Here is a 21290-nt window from a genome sequence, read left to right on the forward strand (position 1 = left end):
AGGGGAGAAGCTGGCCCAATTCAAAAATTGGAGAATTACTCATTTTTCCTTTCAGTGAATTGAGTGAACATGAAATGACCCAGGTCTAGCCCAGGAAAATCTTTTTGAATATGCTCAGCAGAGACTTGCTGGTTTGGCACCTAAACATCCAAAGACATTGCTGTCTTGTCTCCCAGCATGTCACTGCAAACACCTGGTAGTAATCAAGGAGGCAAATGGAGGAACACTGCCTCCTTGCATGTGGACTGCTGGTCTTGGTTGCTTTTGGGATTTGAGGGCGTGGGTGTTTGTGGGGGGTTTGTGCTTTTTTTTTATGGGGTGCTTTGTTTTCTTGTTTGTTTGTTGCCCTTTTTATTATTCCATTGATGTTTTTTGGAGGTACTGATAGAGTTTCACAACTGTAGTAAATTGTTATACCTAGTTCACTTAAATTACTTGTCTCACACAGGTTCAGAATATAAATTTTTAAAAGGGACAAACTAACTGTATATAGCAGTTATGAAATGATCTTTGAAGAAGAGAGACCATTCTGGAAGTTAAGTTAAATAATTAGAAAGAAAAAATAAATTGACTTTGCAGAATATTTGCATGCCTATTTAAAAAAATGGAAAAAAATGGTTTCTTTTAGGACTCTTTCATTCCTGGGGATGAGTTTGTGTCTTGCCTTGATGTTCATTTGCTCTTGGTACTATGCTTTGATTGCCATGCTAATCACAGGATGTATATACAAATACATAGAATATAGAGGGTAAGACCATATATCTTATTTATTCTATATTTAATATATTTTAATATTCAGCAAAAATCTTTGTGAAATAGGTACAACTGAAGTAATAGAATTAAGAATATTCCTTGAAACAAGGTGAGACGATGTTGCTGTTAAGGTTTGTAGGTTTTTGAGGTTCTAATTTCTCTGGAGGCTCTCTTCCAGAGTTCTTGATAGTTGGAAGTAATAAAAATAATAAGGCTGGGAAATTGTCTTCTGAGTAGAGATTATGGTATAAAGTTTTGCTACTTCAGGAATGTCACATTGTAATATCAAGCAGCAACTACTACTACTTTTTTTGGGGGGTGGGGGGTGAGGGGGTATAATTTAGCACCTACTAGAATGATTCGCACTGAACAATCCAGAGCACCTACTGAAAATTACCTGTCCCAAAACAAACAAAAAAGCAAATAAAACAACACCACCACAAAAACCCCAACCAAGATAACCCTTCCGAAATAACATACACAAACACTAGAGGTGATTGTGACCAGTAACATGCGTATGCTTTCCCTTTTTAAGGAAAGATGCCTCATGCTGAAAGATTCTAGTCCAGACTAGTAAGATTTTGTTTATATAAAAAATATATATTAATATATAGTAATAGTGAGGTAGTGAAACAGGAAATTAGTGAGGCCTGTTGTTCTGATCAGTGATTAAGCATAGATCTTAAGTGGGTCAGCTGCTATAAACTGTTCCACTTTATGGGTTCGCCACCTTTTGATAACTCCATTTCCAGCTTAGGTGCTTTCCTGAATTGCAACAGCTCTCTCAACCCAGTAAATTAGGAAATCATTTACCTTTTTTTTAGCCAAGAAGTCAGATTAGATGGTGGAGGTTCTGCTGGTATGTATTAAGACACGCACGTGCATAAAATGATATCTGCGTCCAAATTTGCATATGGATTCTGTGGATATTGGTACCTAGCCAGCACATCCACCTTGTAGAAAGAAGCTGCTGTTGTTGTTATGTTGGGTTTTTTCAGAAGTATGACTTCATTACAAATGGCAGTGGGGAGAAACTCACCTTGAAAAGTTCTAAGAACTGCTGTCTGGAGAAAACCTCAGGTTTTATTTTAATTTTTGGACAGCCAAGTAAAGAGCTTATCAGTCTTTCTGTCTGGGTACATTTTGATTGACACACTGTTTTTTTTTTTTTGTAAGAGGTTTTTAATTTTGTCTTTTGGCTTATTTTGTCTAAATCTCAAAAGAAGGCTAGGGGTAACATTTCACTGAGGATTCATGAATGCAAATAAGAGGGAGGTGGACCCCGTGCTGTAGTAGAATACCTACAAAGGAAAATGATGTCTTAGCCTAACAGTTCATTCTTATTTGGTTGGCCCCCTGGCATATAGAGTAGATTTGTATTGGAGAGACTGAGGAGTGGAAAGTGTAGTGAGATTGCAAGTGGTCAGGAGGGCAGATAAAACTTCAGGCTTATTTGGGAGAGAAGCAGGGAAAGAAAGGAAGTTAAGGAAGCTGTAGTGGTGATGTTGGTACACAGTCAAACTTTATTCTGCTGCTTAGAAACCAGTTCCTTTACAGTAGCCCTCACTTATTCATTCTACTGCTAAAAAGCAATTTAAGTAGCTCTTATGATTATGAAAAAACCCTTTTGAAGTACGAATATAATCAACCATGTTAAATATTAATAAATACCTCTCTTGAAGGGACCATGAGACTACTTTATCTTGGTTAGTTTTCATTCTTGGTTTAAATCTACAAGACAAGGTGTGTTTTTTTGTGTATTCATGCAAAGTTGTTTGGCTTATTATCCCTTACATGAGAAAATAGACTTAATTTGTTTAAATATGTGAGGCTCTTAATTGAATGTTTTCTGCATCCTGAAGAGCGGAAAAAGAATGGGGTGATGGAATCCGAGGACTGTCTCTGAATGCAGCTCGCTATGCTTTGCTTCGTGTTGAAGATGGTCCTCCTCACACCAAGAACTGGAGGTAAGTGCATTCCAAGGTCACACAATTTTTGAAGTATTCTTGGGAGTACTACTATTAAAGCTAATGCCAAAGTCAAGTTCACCATTAATGTCTTAACTTGGACATGGCTGTGATGTCATCAAAACACTTATTATTTTACTGTAACAGAATGCAGCACTGTGAGGGTCACAGAACACTGGAACAGGCTTCCCAGAGAGGTTGTGGAGTCTTCTCTGGAGATTTTCAAGACCCATTTGGATGCATTCCTGTGTGACCTGTGCTAGATTCTGTTGCCCTGCTCTGTCAGGGGGGGTTGGACTCGATCTCCTGAGGTCCCTTCCAACCCCTAACATCCTGTGAGTCTGAACTCATCTCAGAGGCACCAATGTAATGCGGTGTTGCCTGAGAGCATTCCTGTTAAATGTCTGATGTTGGCTCATTTACGGATGAGTTATCCTTCTGTTGTGTTAATGTAACTGCTAGAACTGAACTGAAAATTACCAATAAGCAGATTGGATATTGATTGATGTAATGCATCCTCACATATGCAGTTAAAACCAAAGATTCTGTGACTTCCTTGCTTGGTAGTTGAATGCTTTCCATCAAATTAAGCTCTTGATAGGTGTTTTACTAACTGTTAACTTTCATTTTCCCATTCTTTCATGGTTTTCTGTATGTCTAAGTGTGTGTTTAACTGAAACTAGTTGAGTTTTTGTTGGTTTTTTGTTTTGGGTTTTTTTGGCAGACCTCAACTTTTGGTCTTGTTAAACCTGGATAGTGAGCAGTTGGTGAAACATCCTAGATTGCTTTCTTTCACCTCTCAGTTGAAAGCTGGTAAAGGGCTGACAATTGTGGGCTCTGTGCTTCAAGGAATCTACTTGGATAAATGTACAGAAACTCAGAAAGCTGAAGAGGTATGTAAAGGACAGCTTACAAACACTTGTGGTTTCTATTAGTATTGCAATGTCAAGTCTGGATAACTTGTATCTTGAATTAAGCCAGACTATTGTGAAGTCCTGAATAAAACATCAACTTTCATTGATTGCGCTAATAGTAACTTTTATATAAAGAACAGATTGTTGTGCAGCAAAATGTTTTGTAACATTTCCCAATAGGATGAGACAATGCTGATATTTCTAGCTTCTTTTGTTGAACATTGAGAGCCCTGGCTCACAATCATTATGTTCTTGAAAAAGCCAAGTCATGGATTAAAAAAAAAAAAAATTCCTTTTTAAAGACAAGATATTTAATTAATTAAAAATGTATCTAATAAATGCATATATTTGACCTGTGTAACTTTGATCTACTATAGGTCAGTGAGGGATTAATAACTTGGAAATATATATAATATCATGTATAAATCCAGAAAATGAAGTTACTGTCCTGGAAATACATAGCAGAATGAGGAGTAGGAGCAGTCTTTACTCTGTTCCATCACTCAAAGCAGTATTTATCTTTAGATCCATTGTTTCTCGTTTATCCTTATCCCATATCTCCAGTGAAGACAGGGTGAGGTAGAAAATAAATTTTTGAGAGGGAACAGGAATGAATTTAAGGGAGATCTGATCTCCAAGGTTCTCTAGAAAGTCAGACCTGGTGTTAAGCTTGGTTTTAAAACAGAAATGAAGATGAACTGTAGAATTTGGAGCTTTTGGAGACCTCATTGATTTTGGAAAAATTGAACTAGAAAACTGTCTCCAGGAGATTTGTTGGAAATCAAGGTTTTTCTTGTTTCTTTGAAAAAGAAACCCATCATCTATTTAAACTATGTCCTCACATATATTGTTTGCACATAGAATTGTTGGCTTTGATGCCAAATTCTCTGAAGACTTTTTTTCTCTACTAATTTTCTGATGTAAAGCCACCCAGAGCCATTGCCAGGGTTCCTGTGATCAAATCTCACCCTGATGATTTTTGACAGGAATTTTGGTGTGTTCAGAAATCCAGTTTTTGATGTGCTGGTTTTTCCTTCTGAAAGTATGCTGGTCTTCCACACAAGCCATTGATAATGGGATGTCATGCCATAAAAACATAATCAGTGCCCAAGCTGATGTTCCCTAGTCAATTTTGGTGTAGTTTTGAATGCTACTTTTAAATTGTTTGGTTGTGTAGTTAGGAAAGATGTTGAGTTGCTGGAACATGTCCAGAGAAGGGCAACAAAGCTGGGGAGGGGTTTGGAGCACAAGCCCTATGAGGAGAGGGGAGGTTTAGGCTGGATGTTAGGAAGAAGTTCTTAACAGAAAGAGTGATTGGCCATTGGAATGGGCTGCCCAGGGAGGTGGTGGAGTCATCATCACTGGAGGTGTTCAAAATGGGAGAGACGGGATGGGGCGCTTGATGCCATGGTTTAGTTGATTAGATGGTGTTGGGTGATGGGTTAGACTTTATGATCTCAAAGGTTTTTCCAACCTGGTTAATTCTATTCTAAATGAAGGGAGACCATGTTGAAGGTAGATTAAATCTATCATGCCTCTTTGCTTAGTTTATCTTGTCATTATTCAGCCAATGATTACAACTGCCTCCTTCACATAATTTTTTTCCATGTTGGGAGAATTAGCCCCTTAATGAAAAAACTGTTTAAGGAGCTGTGGCAGCCTCTTCTAATGGCTTGGGCACTGTATTTTTTTTTTTTTTTCCAAACACTTCCAATCTCAAAAAGAAAGGACTTGTCATTCCAAACATAGGATTCTTTTTTTTCAACCAGCAATTTTGACTTTCTGAACAGTGTTGCTTTATCTTTCTTAACATGGTTTTACTTGTATCTTTTTCATTGTTCTGTGGAAATAAAAGGCTGAATAATTTAGTAATGAAAAGCTCATGGTGGGTGATTTGTCATAGAATCACATTCACTGTGTTGGAATGATCAACTTCTTGATGTTGGTTATGCACTATGTAATGTTTTGCTCTTGTGCTGTCGCTTTTCACGATGATCGTTACCATCACTGATGATGCTGTTTCCCATGCATAATCTTCCTTTTGCAGAATGTTAAGGCCTTAATGGGAGTAGAAAAGACTAAAGGATTTTGCCAGATTGTGGTGTCTCCTAGTTTCAGAGATGGAATATCCTATTTGATTCAGTCAGCTGGCCTAGGAGGGATGAAGCACAACACAGTCCTGATGGCATGGCCACAGTCCTGGAAGCAGACAGAAAATCGTTTCTCTTGGAAAAATTTTGTTGGTATGTGTCCATTGACTTTTTCCTATGTGTTTTTAATGTAACTATGCAACTAATGTATTTGCTGTGTGAAGGAAATATGATGCTGAACTTCCAGTGGACAACTGAATACTTCCTCACATCTGATTTCATGCAGAATGGATTTTCTCAGTTCTTAGTCTCTTCAGCTTGTTTTTTTGGTGTGATTTTGGTTTTGGTGTTGGAGTGTTTTTTGGTGGTGGTTTCTTTTAAGCAGGTCAGTCACTAAACCCAGATGTTCCTCTTCTAGAATAGAGTAGAATTAACCAGGTTGGAAAAGACCTTTGAGATCATCACATCCAGCCTATCACCCAACACTATCTAATCAGCTAAACCATGGCACCAAGCGCCCCATCCAGTCTCTTCCTAAACATCTCCAGTGATGGTGACTCCTCCACCTCCCTGGGCAGCCCATTCCAATGGCCAATCACTCTTTCTGTGAAGAACTTCTTCCTAACATCCAGCCTAAACCTCCCCTCTCCTCATAGGGCTTGTGCTCCAAACCACTCGCCTCAGCAGAATCTGGGAGAATTTAAGCTTTTTAATTTAAGACAAAGCCAAAAGCTGTGAATGAAAACTAGAAGTTCTTGATCAAATGTCATGTTTTCCCTTGCAGACACTGTTCGAGAAACAACAGCAGCTCAGCAAGCGTTATTGGTGGCTAAAAACATTGACTTATTTCCAACAAATCAGGAACGTTTTACTGAAGGCAGCATAGATGTGTGGTGGATTGTTCATGATGGTGGTATGCTGATGTTACTGCCTTTCCTCCTTCGACAGCACAAGGCAAGGACAACATAAAATGGCTAGGATTTCCTTTCCTAGGAACGAATTAGTCCTAATGAGTTTGAATTCATTGCCCTTTCACCTTGGTGGGTTAAGCACAGTGATCACAACAACTTGTGTTATGAATTTTTGTAATGTATCTTTTTGATAGGTTTGGAGAAAATGTAAAATGCGTATCTTCACTGTTGCTCAAATGGATGATAACAGCATTCAAATGAAGAAGGATCTTCAAATGTTCTTGTACCATCTTAGATTGAATGCTGAAGTGGAAGTTGTTGAAATGGTATGCTACAGCATTTTGAAATTAATATTTTTTTTTTCCTTAGGTGCAGTCAAGACTAAATTTGTGAAAAGGGATTTACCATTTCTGAAATTGGTGTGAACCTAAATATTAAAAGGGATAGGTTGTAGTCCCAGCCAGAGGGAGGAGGTTTTTAATGCATCATTTTAACGTGTCACAATGCTACTGTATGTGCTAGTGACTTTAAAGGTTTTGTCCAATATAATAGAATATAACAGGTTGGAAAAGACCTTTGAGATCGTCAAGTCCAACCTATCACCCAACACCATCTAAACTAAACCATGGCACCAAGTGCCTCATTCAGTCTCTTTCTAAACACCTCCAGTGATGGTGACTCCACCATCTCCCTGGACAGCCCATTCTGATGGCAAATCACTCTTTCTGTTAAGGACTTCTTCCTAACATCCAGCCTCTATCTCCCCTGGCACAGCCTGAGACTGTGTCCTCTTGTTCTGGCACTGGTTGCCTGGGAGAAGAGACCAAGTCCCACCTGTTTACAACATCCCTTCATGTAGTTGTAGAGAGCAAGAAGGTCTCCCCTGAGCCTCCTCTTCTCCAGGCTAAGCAACCCCAGCTCCCTCAGCCTTTCCTCACAGGGCTTGTGCTCCAGACCCCTCCCCAGCTTTGTTGCCCTTCTCTGGACATGTTCCCGCAACTCAACATCTTTCCAAAACTGAGAGATCCAGAACTAGACACAGGACTCGAGGTGTGGCCTGAACAGTGCTGAGTACAGGGAAGAATGACTTCCCTGTTCTAGAACTGAGCCATTTTGATTTGTTTATTGTCTACTTTATTTATGAGGACTTGTCCATTGACATAGTTCACTCAGGAAGAAAAAAGCTTGAACCTTTAGCACACAATGGCACGGAAGTCTGAATGGGCTTAATCTAAGAATCCATGGCATCCAGCATGAGAGAGAATAAACAGGCCTATCTCTTCAACTGCTACATGAATATCCTTGTAGAATAAGGAGGGTAGGCCCTTCTCTGAGAGTATTTAATTTTGGTGTTGCAAACTTCTTGAGCGCTGAACAGCAACATACAGAATACAGATTATCAAGTTGAACAGTGATTATAATGAACTCTGTAAATTCCTCCCCTGCTTTAAAATACTGGTCATAAACTGCTGGAGAGAAAGGACTAAAGCTGTAGTCTGTCTAGATCTGCTTTTCGATAGCTAAGGAAAAACTCTTTCCAGTGCTCAAAGGTGACTAGTATAGTGTCCAACATGTACAACACAAGAAGCTTTTAAACTCATTTGGAAGTGGGATGAAGATGGGTCAGCTGATTCAGAACTTCTGATACCACCAGTTCCTGCAACTGAACAAAAGCTATCCAAAATATGTATCATTCTAATAGGCCATAAACCAACTTTTAAGAATTGTTTAGATTTTCTTTTCTCATTAAAAAAAAAAAAAACAAACCCTTGGTTACTGTTTTGAGCTATGAAGTAACATAAATCCTTTTGTTTTGCTTGGAGTGATGAATATATAAGATTAAAATACTGTGATGCATGCACATGCAGGCTATGAACAGAGTGCCCTATAAAAAGCTCAGACGTGGTTGGAAGACAGTATAAGACACACAGTTTTGGGCCATATTTCACTCTGAGTGCCTTCCAAAAAATGAGACGCACATTAAAGAGTGTGACTGTTTGAGGCTGTGCCTTTAAGAAAAGGACAGTACTGGGGCACTGTGGCTGAATGTTTTGTAAACAAAAGACAGGTCTACATGAATTTAATTGGTAGAATGCAACTTTAAGTTTTGAGTGCAGCTGAGACTTTCCTCAGTTCACTCTTCCCTCCTCCTTTCCAGCTTGTCTGCTTCTAGGCTCTCTGCCAGACTGATCTTGGACAGATAAGCCTGTGGCCTACTAACACTTTGCTTTAATTTATAACTGCTTTTATTAACAATTGCTCTTTTTCTCTCTTTCTAACCCTCTTCGGGGAAAAAGGGGAGAGAAGGGGGTACGGGGGGGGAACCCTCCTCCAGAAGGGGGGGGAATTTCGTTCCTGTATTATTGTTCTTTTTACTTTGCTGTATATTTCTGTGTATATATTGTAAATACTGTAAATTGTGTATATATATCCTGCATTCCCTAAAAATTGCTTGTAAATATAGCATTTCCCTTTTTGCTTCTCCAGCTGGCTAGCTGTGGTTTTTTTTTTTTTTGTTTTCCTCTTTGGGGGGGGGGGGGAGAAGGTTGGGCCTTTCTCTCTAACCCTCGACAAAGAGTCAGCTACAACACATCTGCTATGCATTTTTTCTGTTGTGTTTTAGCTTTGAGCCCATGTGAGAATGTGTTTCTGTTTCTGATGACTTCTCACCGGTGAAAGCACAATGTATTACTCTATGGCTCTCAACAGTTTTCAAGGGAAAAAGTGTGCACACAGGCTGATGAGGCAGCACTGCAGACCCACTCTAAGTGTTTCCAGCATTTCTGTACCCTACTTGGAACAGAGCAACAGAAAGTCTGTCCCAAGCACCTCAATTAAATGAAAATCACATCTGGATAGTTCATTGTAGAAGACTGCTGTTTGAAGATGAAGTTTTAAGAGTAAGGATAGGAATGGCTGATCCAATTGCATGCTTGGAATGAATGCCAGAAATACATTCAGATCTGAATTAATGTGGTGCATTGTGTAAACATTTTTCTTTAAGTAGTACTTTACTGATATTTTTTATGTCCATCTCTTTTGCAGTTTGAAAATGACATTTCTGCATTCACATATGAGAAGACCCTTATGATGGAGCAGCGATCTCAGATGCTGAAACAGATGCAGTTATCAAAGAATGAAAGGGAAAGAGAGGTAGGAACTTGGGCTTGGCAAGGTGTTCTGTGAAAAATCTGAAAGCAGTATTTCTTGGCCATGGCTTCTGATCAATTCTAACTAGTCCAGATCTTTTCTAACTATATTCTACTGTCATGGGTTGAGTTGAATCTGCTGATGTGTAGTCAATATCATGCTGCTGTCATACCAGCTTCAAAATGAAAGTGCTGGCTGGAGCAAACTGTCGTGGGGCTTGAAGCTCAGATTGGAACATGAGAGGCTTCCTGTTCTGGTTGCTGTTTCCAGGTTTGGGGTGTTGGGCTTTTCCACTGGGCTGGCTGCTGTGTGCTTGGATGGGGGAACAGTTTTAGTGCTGGCTTCTTCTGCATTTTTCTGCAACAGGCTAAGGTAATTGTGCATCTTATCGCATTGAATTCCTTATGTCAACCCAGAGGGGTTGGTTTGTGTTACTTTCTCTCCTGGCTGTATGGGGGGAGCAGGGCTTGTGAGGAGCAGGCTGTGTTAACCCAGGATATCTATGTTGTTTTCCTTTAGGCAGGTTTCACTTGCAAAGTTGAAATATGTGTGGGGGAGATTGTTTTTTATTTGAACAAATGTTTAGAGTTTTTTCTGTTCTTGTTTAGTGGAAGTATTTAGCAGAAAAAACTTTGTCAGTGTGGAATATAGCCAGAGCACTTCCAAACTTGACACGTATCAGTAGCTAAGGTGTTGTGTCTTGTTGTTTAGCTGGGCTCCTTAACTTTGTTTGGGACTTAATCTCGTTCAATTAATTTTTTTTTTTTTGTTGTTTCTGTGTTATTTTGATTGTTTTAAGTATCCACTGTTGTTTCAGGACCCAAATTTAGGCTGACTAACCTATAACCCTGTGATCCTCTGGGGAGCAGCAAATGTAGTATTCCCATCTTTTGGCTTGTGCTTCTGCCCCATTCTTTGTTCTGCTACCTGTCTCATCAGCACTCTTTTAGTGAGGTGGCTTTGTTGTTTATATTCATTTTTCCCATGCTAAGTAAGAGATCTCTGCTTGTGTTTCACTGCTCATAAAACTATTAGAATTATTTCTTTCTTCTTTGTCTACTGGTAACTGCAACTCATGTTATGCCTAAGCCTTTTTGTCTTTTGCAGTCTGAAGCAAAATCCTCAGTATTTCCAGGAACACGTAGTACTTTTACTGCTTTCTTCAATAATAAAAACCATATTCATCCCTTGCTTCTGATTAGGGTGTCTTCATCTATTTTGTTCTTGTATTTTCATCAGAAAACATTGAGTTATGCCTTTGCTGCTTCTAGAGCTACAAGTTTTTGTATATGCACTCAGTGTGCCAGGTCCTTTCTTAACCTTATCTTCTCTTAAATGAGTTGAGCCATTTCCTCCAGTTCTATCATGACCTCCAAAACATTTGTCATTAGTATCACTAGTTCAAGCTGGCATTGCTGTTTTCAATATCCGTCTCCAGACAATCAAATACAACCCTGATATTCCAGTTTGTAGTTGGTGAGCACCATATCAGTATTTAAACCTCACTCTTCTGCTTGTACCTCTCCAAGCAACGTGCAGACCGTCATGAAGAGGACAACTTAGTTTTGTACAGTGTTCTTTTAATGTTTCCCTCAAAGTCATGCTGTTATTCCTTAAGGAATCACCCTCACTGTCCCCTGTTCTGTCAATTTTGAAAATGGATCTTTATTTATCTCTCGCCCCCAGGTGAACTGTGGCATGAGATAGAGGTTTTTTTGTTTCTTTTTTGAGAAACATGGTTGATGCTATTCAAAAGTAAATACAGCACGTACCTGCAGTAAGATCTGCAGACTTAGGTGCAATTGCCAAGCATTTATTTATTTGACTATGACAATAGTACTGAAAAGATGAAAGAAAATGTAGAGACTCTTTCACATTCTTCATGCCCTTCCTGGTGGTTGTCATTCTTCTCTGGCTAGCCCTGACTAATGTCTGTCTGGCCAGGTAGGGGAGATAGTGGAGTTGAGGCATCCATGCCACCACCACTTTGGGTCGCACAGAGCAAGTGCTCTTGTGCAGATTGCTTCTGCCAGTTAAGACTGGTAGAAATGTGAGTGCATATAGGTGAGGAGGTGAGGAGTTTGAGAGTCACTGGGAAATAAATCACTGCTTAGCATCAGAAAGCAACTTTCTCATTTGCTTACAGTTTTTTCCACACATTTGATTGTAACTGAATAAAATTAATTCATCATAATCATCATGTATGTGAAGGAATATCATCCTCACAAATAAGTAATGAGGTTCCCATGTAGGTGAAAAGATTCCAAGTACTTTGTGGTTTCACAAATCTCTACAAAAAGACTTTATACAAGTAACCACTAAACATCTCAAAGAGCCTCACAATGTATAGAAACACATTACATGTTTGTGAAAACAAAGCAACTTTATAATAAGCAACAATACCAAATCTTACCTATTTAAATAGGAAGACAATTTTTGGTTTGAATACTGTAATCTGTTTTGTTTTTTTTTTCTTCTGTACATTTGGGGGGAGACACTCTTTTTGGGGTGGTTTTTGTCACTGGTAACCTTTGTGTCCCAGATTCAGAGCATCACTGATGAGTCTCGAGGCTCAATCAGAAGAAAAAGCTTCTCCAGTCCACAGTCCTTTGACCAAGATGCACAGGCACTGCTGACTAATGATTATCAAGAAGAGAAGATGGTTGGACATAGTACTGGCAGGATAGATTGTAGTCTTTTTTTCTTCCCCATTGCAACACTTGAAGTGGCACTACTGCAAACTGAACTACAAATGGACAGCTTGAGCCTTTGTTGTTAGGAAAGTTCTTAATGAATTGTCATTGTGCTATTTTTGAAAATTCATGGTGTCACCCTGTATTTCTTCCCTCTAGATGATTCTTCTGCAACCTGAATTGCTTCCTGTTTTTTCTCACACTTAAGTCCATAAAAGAAATGCATGATTCTGAGAGTATCTGTTTTACTTAAGAGCCAGAAGCAAAGGTATTTCTCTCTCTTCTAGCTCTTAAAAAGTCTTAACAGTGTGTGTTTCATTAATAAACACATTCCATGCTTTCACAGGGCATTGCTTTCCTTTATAGTTCCTATACTGAACTAATGAAGGTTTTGGTGACCACATAGCTATACTAGGGCTTTTGCATGAGATCTTTATTGAAAGGCCGTTATTAGCCCATAAATGTCATTATTATATTCTACATATTGATTTCCTTTCAAAATTCACCTGACTTAATCAGTGGTCATAGTGTGCACTTGAAGTGTTGCTAATACCTAAAGATAATCTAGCCTAGTTTGTAGAAATGCTGCATAGCTTTGTGTTTCTCATTTATCAAGTGTGAGAAGAACGTGTTGTGTATTGTGTGATTAATTTGGTGTTAAAATAGCACTGACCAAAATGTGCTGCTCTTGTCTTTGCGTTTTTGTAAGCAAGTACTGTAGGTCCAGAATTTCACTTAACCTTGCTGTCTTTTTAAAATATGGTGAACTTTCTTCTGCTGATGCATTGTACTGAATTCACCTTACAGTTGTTAGTTTGAAATGTTAGTTCATCAGATACTGCTGTATGACACCTCCCTTCTCATGATAGAACTGTTTTCACAGTAACTTCTGATTCATAGTCTTGACTAGTGATTTAATCTTCTGAGAAGGTATGAATACCATCAAATAGATGTTTATGTGAACCTTAGACCTGAACAGCTGGACTTGGGAATCCTCAAACATAGGGACTTGGGAAATAATTTAGAATCATAGAATCAATAAAGTTGGAAAAGACCTCGGAGATCAAGTCCACCCTATCACCTGACACCTCATGACTAACTAAACTGTGGCTTCAAGTGCCACATCCAATCCCTTTTTGACCACCTCCAGGGATGGTGACTCCACCACCTTCCTGGGCAGTACATCCCAATGGCAAATCACTCTTTCTGTGACAAATTTCTTCCTAACATCCACATACATGCTTAGATAATCTAAGAGAATGTATCTAGTCTTCCATTCAGCCAATCCAACTTTGTGTTACTGGGATCATGAAAGTCATGCTGGTAGTTAAACTGAAGGCATGCCATGAGATCAACAGTGTTTACAACATTATCTGAGAAAGTAAGTGTACCAGTGAAGAATGGGAGCTCTGGCTTTCAAGTGTTTCACTGGCATCCCCACCCTGCAGTGTTCAAATACTGTCTCACTGGATTCATCCTCATTTTAGTTCATACAAAAGCAACAGAATAGAATTAACCAGGTTGGAAAAGACCTTCGAGATCATAGAGTCCAACCTATCACCCAACACTATCTAATCAACTAAACCATGGTACCAAGCACCCCATCCAGTCTCTTCCTAAACACCTTCAGTGATGGTGACTCCACCACCTCTGTGGGCAGCCCATTCCAATGGCCAGTCTCTCTGTGAAGAACTTCTTCCTAACATCTAGCCTAAACCTCCTTTGGTGCAGCTTGAGACCATGTCCTCTTGTCCTGGTGCTGAGTGCCTGGGAGAAGAGTCCAACCTCCACTTGGCTACGACCTCCCTGTAGACAGCAATAAGGTCTCCCCTGAGTCTCCCCTTCTCCAGGCTAATGTCCCAGCCCTGCAGACATAAGCAACTGTTTTTACAAGCAGCTTTATTTCATGTTGGGAGTGGAAAAACAGTCTGGTATTTGTTCAGAGAGTAAGGGTCGTTTGTCTGTGTATTTGTTTCACACTGCTGTGAAACTCCTTTTCCAAATTTTAATAACATGTAATCTACAAATGCTCTTTTTGGCTGAGTCTTGAAGTCATTGCTTGTTTTCTGGCCAGGCTCAGCTGATCCATGACAGAAACACTGCCTCACGCTCAACTCCAGCAGTCAAAACGAGTGTGACTGCTGCTGCACCAGAGAAAGTGCACATGACCTGGACTAAAGAAAAGTTTGTAGCTGAAAAGCATAAAAACAAAGATTTGAATGTGTCTGGCTTTAAAGATATATTCAACATGAAGCCGTAAGTATCCATGTAGTCTTTGGAGCTGTGTATTTAATTGTATTTGAGTGCTGGGGGCTTTTGTTGGTTCTGGGGTTTGTTTTTAAGACAGTTTTTCTGTGCACTTCACTTATGTGCTGTCTTTATGAAACTAGCATGGACTTGGGTGGGACAACAATGGCTGTAAAGAGTAATTTGTAAGAATGTTGTGAATGAAGCTTAAATAGGACAGAGTCCAAGCTGTAAACTACTTCTGGATTGTATCAGTAAACATGCATGTTAAAATGCCTGATGGTGGTTTGTTTTTTCTCTCTTCCTGTTGATAACAAATTACTGTATTTTACTTCCTTCTCATTTATTACCTGTTGGGCTGGAAGGAGAACCAAAGCACTAGATAAGCGAAATGTCTCAAGACTCTGACAAAAAGGCATCAGCTTGTTTGATTCCTCATGCTGTATTTCAGGCACACACTCGTGTCTGAGTTCTGGAAGAATGTAGTTAGAAGCATGACCTAGGGTTTCTGCACATGCCCAAAGTGAAGCTGTGGCTTCAATGGAAATGTTAATATGTAAAGGAAACATCTTCAATTTAGGACTTGTAGACATAGTTAGAAGGTACATTTAGAGTGAGCACCTTCAAATCCTAAGGTGCTTTGGAGATTTGCTTTGAGCTCCAAGAAATGTTTTGTCTTCTGCTAATTCCCAACTTCACATTATGCTCTAAAATGCCATTTTTGTTCTGGGCTACATTATATTTGAATCCTTAAGTGTGGAAGGGTTGTTAATATCTTGGAAATATTTCCTATTGCTTCCCTACACTTGTGCAGGACAGATTTCAGATATTATTCTATGTGGCTGTGGGTGGAAATTACAATTCAGACTTGCAATGCCTGTATTAATATTGTTGAATCAATGTACCTGATGACATTTTTTTTTTTCCTGTGCATTTGCTTCCCTTCAATTTAGAGAATGGGGAAATCTGTAAGTCTAAACTTCATTTTGCTTGAGCAACATAGGCAGTGTTCATGGTTCTTGTGGTCTTGCATATGTGTATCCTAAATCATGATTTGCAGAGCATGTGTTATGTTTTGTTTCATATACTGTGATTTAGCATTTATTACTGAAAAATGTGATGCACTGTGACATCCTGTTATTGTCTTCTTCTAAATATAATTGCATTTCTATTCAAGGTATGTCACACACTGTGTATTTTCCTGTGACAATGCCAAACTTGACAGTGCTCTTCTGCACCAGTGTCATATTTAGTTCTCTAATTAGTCACACAAAAATAGCCCTCGTGTAATATAACTACTTGGGAAAGAAGGATTAATCTGTTCACAAAGCAAACTTTCATATTCCATCAAATGCTGGGTTTTGCCTCTTTTCTACCAATCCATGCATGTGTAGAAATAACATACGTTCAGATAATACAGTGTGACAGCATGCAAAAATTACAACACATTGTTCTTGGGTGGAACTGACCTGTGACTGCTTTGCCTGGTTTTAAGCCTTTTTCCCAATTGATTTTAACAAATTGAGCTTACTATGAAAACTTAGAATGCTCCCTTTGTATGCTCTGTATGTTTTCAGTTCTACCATTTCCCTGTCTTCTGTTTTGTACACCCCCCCCCCGCCATCTTCCATTCCTGTTTCCAAAAGTCCATAATGGAAATCTCATATGATATCACAAAATTACTGAAATATCTCCATTGTGTCCTTGTAACCCTTTTGTTTTGAATCTCTTGTACAAATCCAGTTACTTTTAAATATCATTCAGTAAACAGGATTCTTGGTGATTTTTACTTCATTTCTATTGAATTTTTTTTTTTGCCTCTTCTTTGTAAAAGAGAACTGATAATTGAAAGATTTGTGCATCTTGTCAATCTGCTTAGAACTGTCTGAGTTAAATGTTCTCTTCAAAGGGGAGAAAAGAAACCAAAACCCCACCAGCTTTTAAACCTAGGTATTCCTTTTTCTCTAATTTTTGTGTACAACTCAATTCTCAAGTTGAATGTGTACAGCTATCATTGTCTGTGAAAAATACCTTATTCTGTGTGCATATAGATGGGATATACAAATTCAGATGTCTAAGTATTGTGATAATACTTCAAACATTTGTTTTCATTCTAGGAATCAGTCAAATGTGAGACGAATGCACACGGCTGTGAAGCTGAATGGAGTAGTGCTTAACAAATCACAGCACGCTCACCTGGTTCTTCTGAATATGCCTGGACCCCCTAAAAACAGAAAAGGGGATGAAAACTGTATCCTCCACTGTCATATTTTGATATTTCTTGAAATTACAGACTGGGGACAGAGTGGCTGGAGAGCGGCCAGGCAGAAAAGGGACCTGGGGGTACTGGGTTGATAGTAGGCTGAACATGAGACAGCAGTGGGCCCAGGTGGCCAAGAGGGCCAATGGCATCCTGGCCTGCATCAGGAATAGTGTGGCCAGCAGGAGCAGAGAAGTAATTCTGCCCTGTATTCAGCCTTGTTAGGCCACACCTTGAGTCCTGTGTCCAGTTCTGGGCCTCTCAGTTTTGGAAAGATGAGTTGCTGGAACGTGTCCAGAGAAGGGCAACAAAGCTGGGGAGGGGTTTGGAGCACAAGCCCTATGAGGAGAGGCTGAGGAAGCTGTGGTTGCTTAGTCTGGAACAGAGGAGGCTCAGGGGAGACCTTTATTGCTGTCTACAACTACCTGAAGAGAGGCTGTGGGCAGGTGGGACTTGGTCTCTTCTCCCAGGCAACCAGCACCAGAATAAGAGGACACAGTCTCAGGCTGTGCCAGGGGAGGTTTAGGCTGGGTGTTAGTAAGAAGTTCTTCACAGAAAGAGTGATTGGCCATTGAAATGTGCAGCCCATGGAGGAGGTGGAGTCACCATCCCTGGGAGTGTTCAAGAGGGGATTGGACGTGGCACTTGGTGCCATGGTCTAGTAGTCATGAAATGCTGGGTGACAGGTTGGACTTGATGATCTCTGAGGTCTTTTCCAACCTTACTGACTCTATGAAAATTGGAGTTTGTTTTTTGCGATTGTGCTATTGTTTACTTGTTGATATGCTTATCCTGTTTGCCCTTAGGAAAAGGACTTGATTCCACAAACAATTTTAAGAAATGCTGATGGTGTGTGTTTGGGGTTTTGTTGTTGTTGTTTTTTTTAATTGAATTGATACAAAGCAATCCTCAGTTTTTGATTTCTTTTAACATCTCTAATTTATCTTTGCTGTACATAAGTAGGACAAGACTAGAAATTTTCCCTAAATTAGGTCTTTTTTTCCACTTGAGCAGGTAAGTCGGTTACATAATGGGAAAGTAAAGGGTGACGCAAGCAAACTCTCTGATGAAATTACTGAACTTGATTTTTTTTTTTTTTTCCATTATGTCAGACTTTTTGAGAGATCAGTGGTTGTTTTGTGTCTTTTTTGAATAAATTCCTTGACATTGGTATTTCAGACATGGAGTTTTTGGAAGTTCTGACAGAAGGTCTGGATAGAGTTCTCTTGGTCCGAGGCAGTGGACGTGAAGTGATCACCATTTATTCATAACCTATTTGTGTATATTATTCAAGTCTCCCCCCACAACAAACAAAAAACTCCCCCTGCCCCAAACATGAAACGGGGAGGGGGGGGACCCCACCAAAACAGCTACAACAAAACCAACCAACCAAAAACAACACACACAAAACCCCAAACCAACAAAAACAAACACACACAAACACCAGACAAATAAACAAAGCCCCAAACCACAAATGCCCAAAACCAACCACAGACTTAATTATTTGCTATAATTTGTGCAGCTTCATTAAGAATCCTAGGTCATTGAAAATTACCTGCAGGCAGAATTTTCTGATGATGCATTCTGGTAGGGTTTTTTTCTAGTAAAAATTTATATTTAGAGTTATATTTTATGATAGGTTCATGTAGAAAATATTTCTGTAGTGAATTAATGGTGGCTAGGTTAGGATATTTATGTAGCATAGTCTGAAACTTCGTAAACTGTAGTGAAACACAAGGAAGGAAATAGCAATGCAAGGGCATTTCAAAACAGATACATGAGCCACTTTTTACTTAGATGCAGAACAAAGATTAAAATCGATCCAAAGGGAAAGTTATTAGGAAAAGCTGGCTTCCTCCTTTACTAAGATGCTGCTTTATTGCTTCTGTTGGGGCTAGTTCAGGAAACTTCCTTCAGAAATGTATACAATCACTGAAATCTGTATATTATGTGCATAAAGTGTTTTCCCAAAGTTCGTTTTATTTGCCACCTTTGTTTTAAATGATATTTCTCTATTTAAAATATGTAGGTAGCTGAAACCTCCAGCTGACAGTAATTTGTAAATTGACAAGTTCTGTAAGGTAGGTGATTTTTGTTTTGCTTATTTTTTTTCATGACCTAGTAATAGCAGTTAGTCTATGGTACAATTACACTAAGAGCACCCAACTCACAGGAAGTCTATGATGCAGTAACTCAACCTCATGGCAGATAGAATTGTAGCAACTGATAAACCACAGCAAGTTGGTTTTAAAAAGTGCAGTCTCTTGTTCTCAACTGTGTATATTTCGAACATGTTGTATGTATGTGCTGCTGTTCTAAAATCTGCTTTTCTGAACCGAATGAGCTCTTAAGTGGTTTTTCATTTGAAACTGTTGAAACATTTAGTTTAGGTGCTCAACAGAAACTTTCTGTGCATGTTGGAACTCTGCCCCTTTTTTTGGACACTTTAGGTCTTCAATATTTACAAAACTAAAGTGCTTGGGTAGAAGGATTATTTTACATAAACATATATAAACTATTAGTTTATAACGCAGTCACTGTCTCTTGCTCAATGAGAGACTTGGCTCAAGGCTGGCACTTTTATCACTGCTCCCTCAGGCAAGGCAAAACAGATGTTACAAATGGACAAAAAGCTGAAAGCAGCTATTATCTGTTCCTGTAGTTTGATGTACAGCAAGAGAGGGAACACAAAGATACTCAGGGGACTTCAGATAGCTCTTAAGCACTGCTGGGGCACACCAAATAAACACTTGGAATGGCATGCTACATCCCAGAAGGCACCCTGGCTGGAATCACTTGCATCTTGTGAAGATGCTTTGGGAGTCCCTTCAGGAGGATCAGAAGCAGTATCAGCTTGTCTGCTCTTCTTGGGTGACTTTCCACTGGAAACTGAGGCAGTGTTCTTCTGGGAAGAATTTCCTTGTAAGTCACAGACTTGTGCAGCTAGGACTGAAGTGGGTTTTCTGTCCCACTTCCTCATGTTCCCCCCATGGTCATGTAAGAAAATCCACAGGGTAGACTGTGTTGTGTGCCTCCCAGCTTCACCCCCTCAAACAAGGAAGCACCTGTACCTCAGTTGAAACAGGGGACTATACAGGTGGGGAATGGAGCATCTTCTTGAGTTGATGGGTCTTCTGGGATAGTTCCTTCACAGCTGCAACACAGGCCTGGGCAGAGGAAGAGACTTCCCTTGCATTGCCTGGGCCTGCTACTCATTTCATCTACAGTTTGGTTTTGGAAGATGGCCAAGGACAGAGAGAAAGACCTAGTGATTACCTCTGGCTCTTCCTCTTGTTCCTCTGATGACCTTGATTCATCCTCATCCTTTGCCAGAGGAGCTGTTTTCCTTGCATGTGTGTGTTTTTTTTTCCCTACAGAGGCAGCTGATCTTGACTCATTATCTTGCTTCTTCTCTCAACCCTTTTGTCTCCTGCCACAATCGACTGCTAGCTGCTTTCAAGCCCCAGGTTGGGTGCCAAAGTAGCCCACTCTCACAAGCCCTCCTCCCCCAGCACAGAAGTGAGGGGAAAGTAACACAAACCCCCACATTCTGGGTTGAGATACAGAGCTGTACTGGAAATGAGATAATACCATGCACAACTACCCCTTAGCCTATTTGCAGGAAAGCACAGTACAATGCAGAATCAGCAACAGATGCCAGCAACCTACCCTCCCACCCCCTGACCCACAGCCAGCCCAAACTTCAACACCCCAAACCTGGAAACCCAAAAGCAGCAATCAGAACAGGAACACTCTCATGTTACAATCTGAACTTCAAGCCCCCTCATACTTGTCTGCATCCATCACTTTTATTTTGAAGCTGGTAAGGTGGCAGCATGGAATTAAGTATCAGCAGTAATACAATTCAACATAACCAACCCCCTACAGTGACGTAATAATTTTTAAGTAATGTTTTAGCTCAACATGATAGGGGAAAGTGCAGAACAAAAGTGTGGCACGTCAGGAATTCTAATGCAAAAGCAGGATAATTTTTCTTCTCCCCCCCATATATGCTCAACCCTTCTACAACCATCTGCCTGCAGAAAAACCCAAACCATTAGCAAATATATTTTGTGTCTTGGATTATTTTTTTTTCTTTTTAAATCAAATATTTTCTACTAAAATAAAGCATTTGGGCTGAAGACTAAAAGGAGAACATAAAGGACAAAGCCAAAGAAGAATCCCACAGCACATGTAAAATATTTGGAGGTAAGTGTGTGGGGGGAAAAAACAAACCCACCACAATTCAGTTTTCAAACAACCCCTAACTGCTCTTCTAGTTATAATGTTATGGTTCCTCAAACA

At 39.6% G+C, this 21290-nt stretch overlaps 1 protein-coding gene across 9 annotated transcripts in view; it reads left to right on the forward strand.

Moving 5' to 3' along the window:
- Positions 1-19325, forward strand: part of LOC137448283 (solute carrier family 12 member 7-like) — a 63653-nt gene extending 44328 nt beyond the window's left edge. For 4 of the 9 annotated variants that reach the window (XM_068152616.1, XM_068152618.1, XM_068152623.1 and 1 more), the window contains exons 15-26: positions 629-748; positions 2616-2720; positions 3445-3613; positions 5682-5877; positions 6509-6678; positions 6830-6961; positions 9681-9788; positions 12328-12447; positions 14553-14734; positions 15679-15693; positions 16843-16976; positions 18165-19325. In XM_068152616.1, the coding sequence (XP_068008717.1) occupies positions 629-748; positions 2616-2720; positions 3445-3613; positions 5682-5877; positions 6509-6678; positions 6830-6961; positions 9681-9788; positions 12328-12447; positions 14553-14734; positions 15679-15693; positions 16843-16976; positions 18165-18256 (1543 nt within the window). In that variant the 3' untranslated portion in view covers positions 18257-19325. The other 5 variants (XM_068152619.1, XM_068152621.1, XM_068152622.1 and 2 more) reach the window with 5 other exon arrangements.
- The last annotated feature ends 1965 nt before the right edge of the window (positions 19326-21290 follow it).

The sequence above is a fragment of the Melanerpes formicivorus genome, unplaced genomic scaffold (assembly GCF_026170545.1).
Source record: "Melanerpes formicivorus ecotype bairdi unplaced genomic scaffold, bMelFor1.0.p_v2 SCAF_24, whole genome shotgun sequence".
Taxonomy (NCBI): domain Eukaryota; kingdom Metazoa; phylum Chordata; class Aves; order Piciformes; family Picidae; genus Melanerpes; species Melanerpes formicivorus.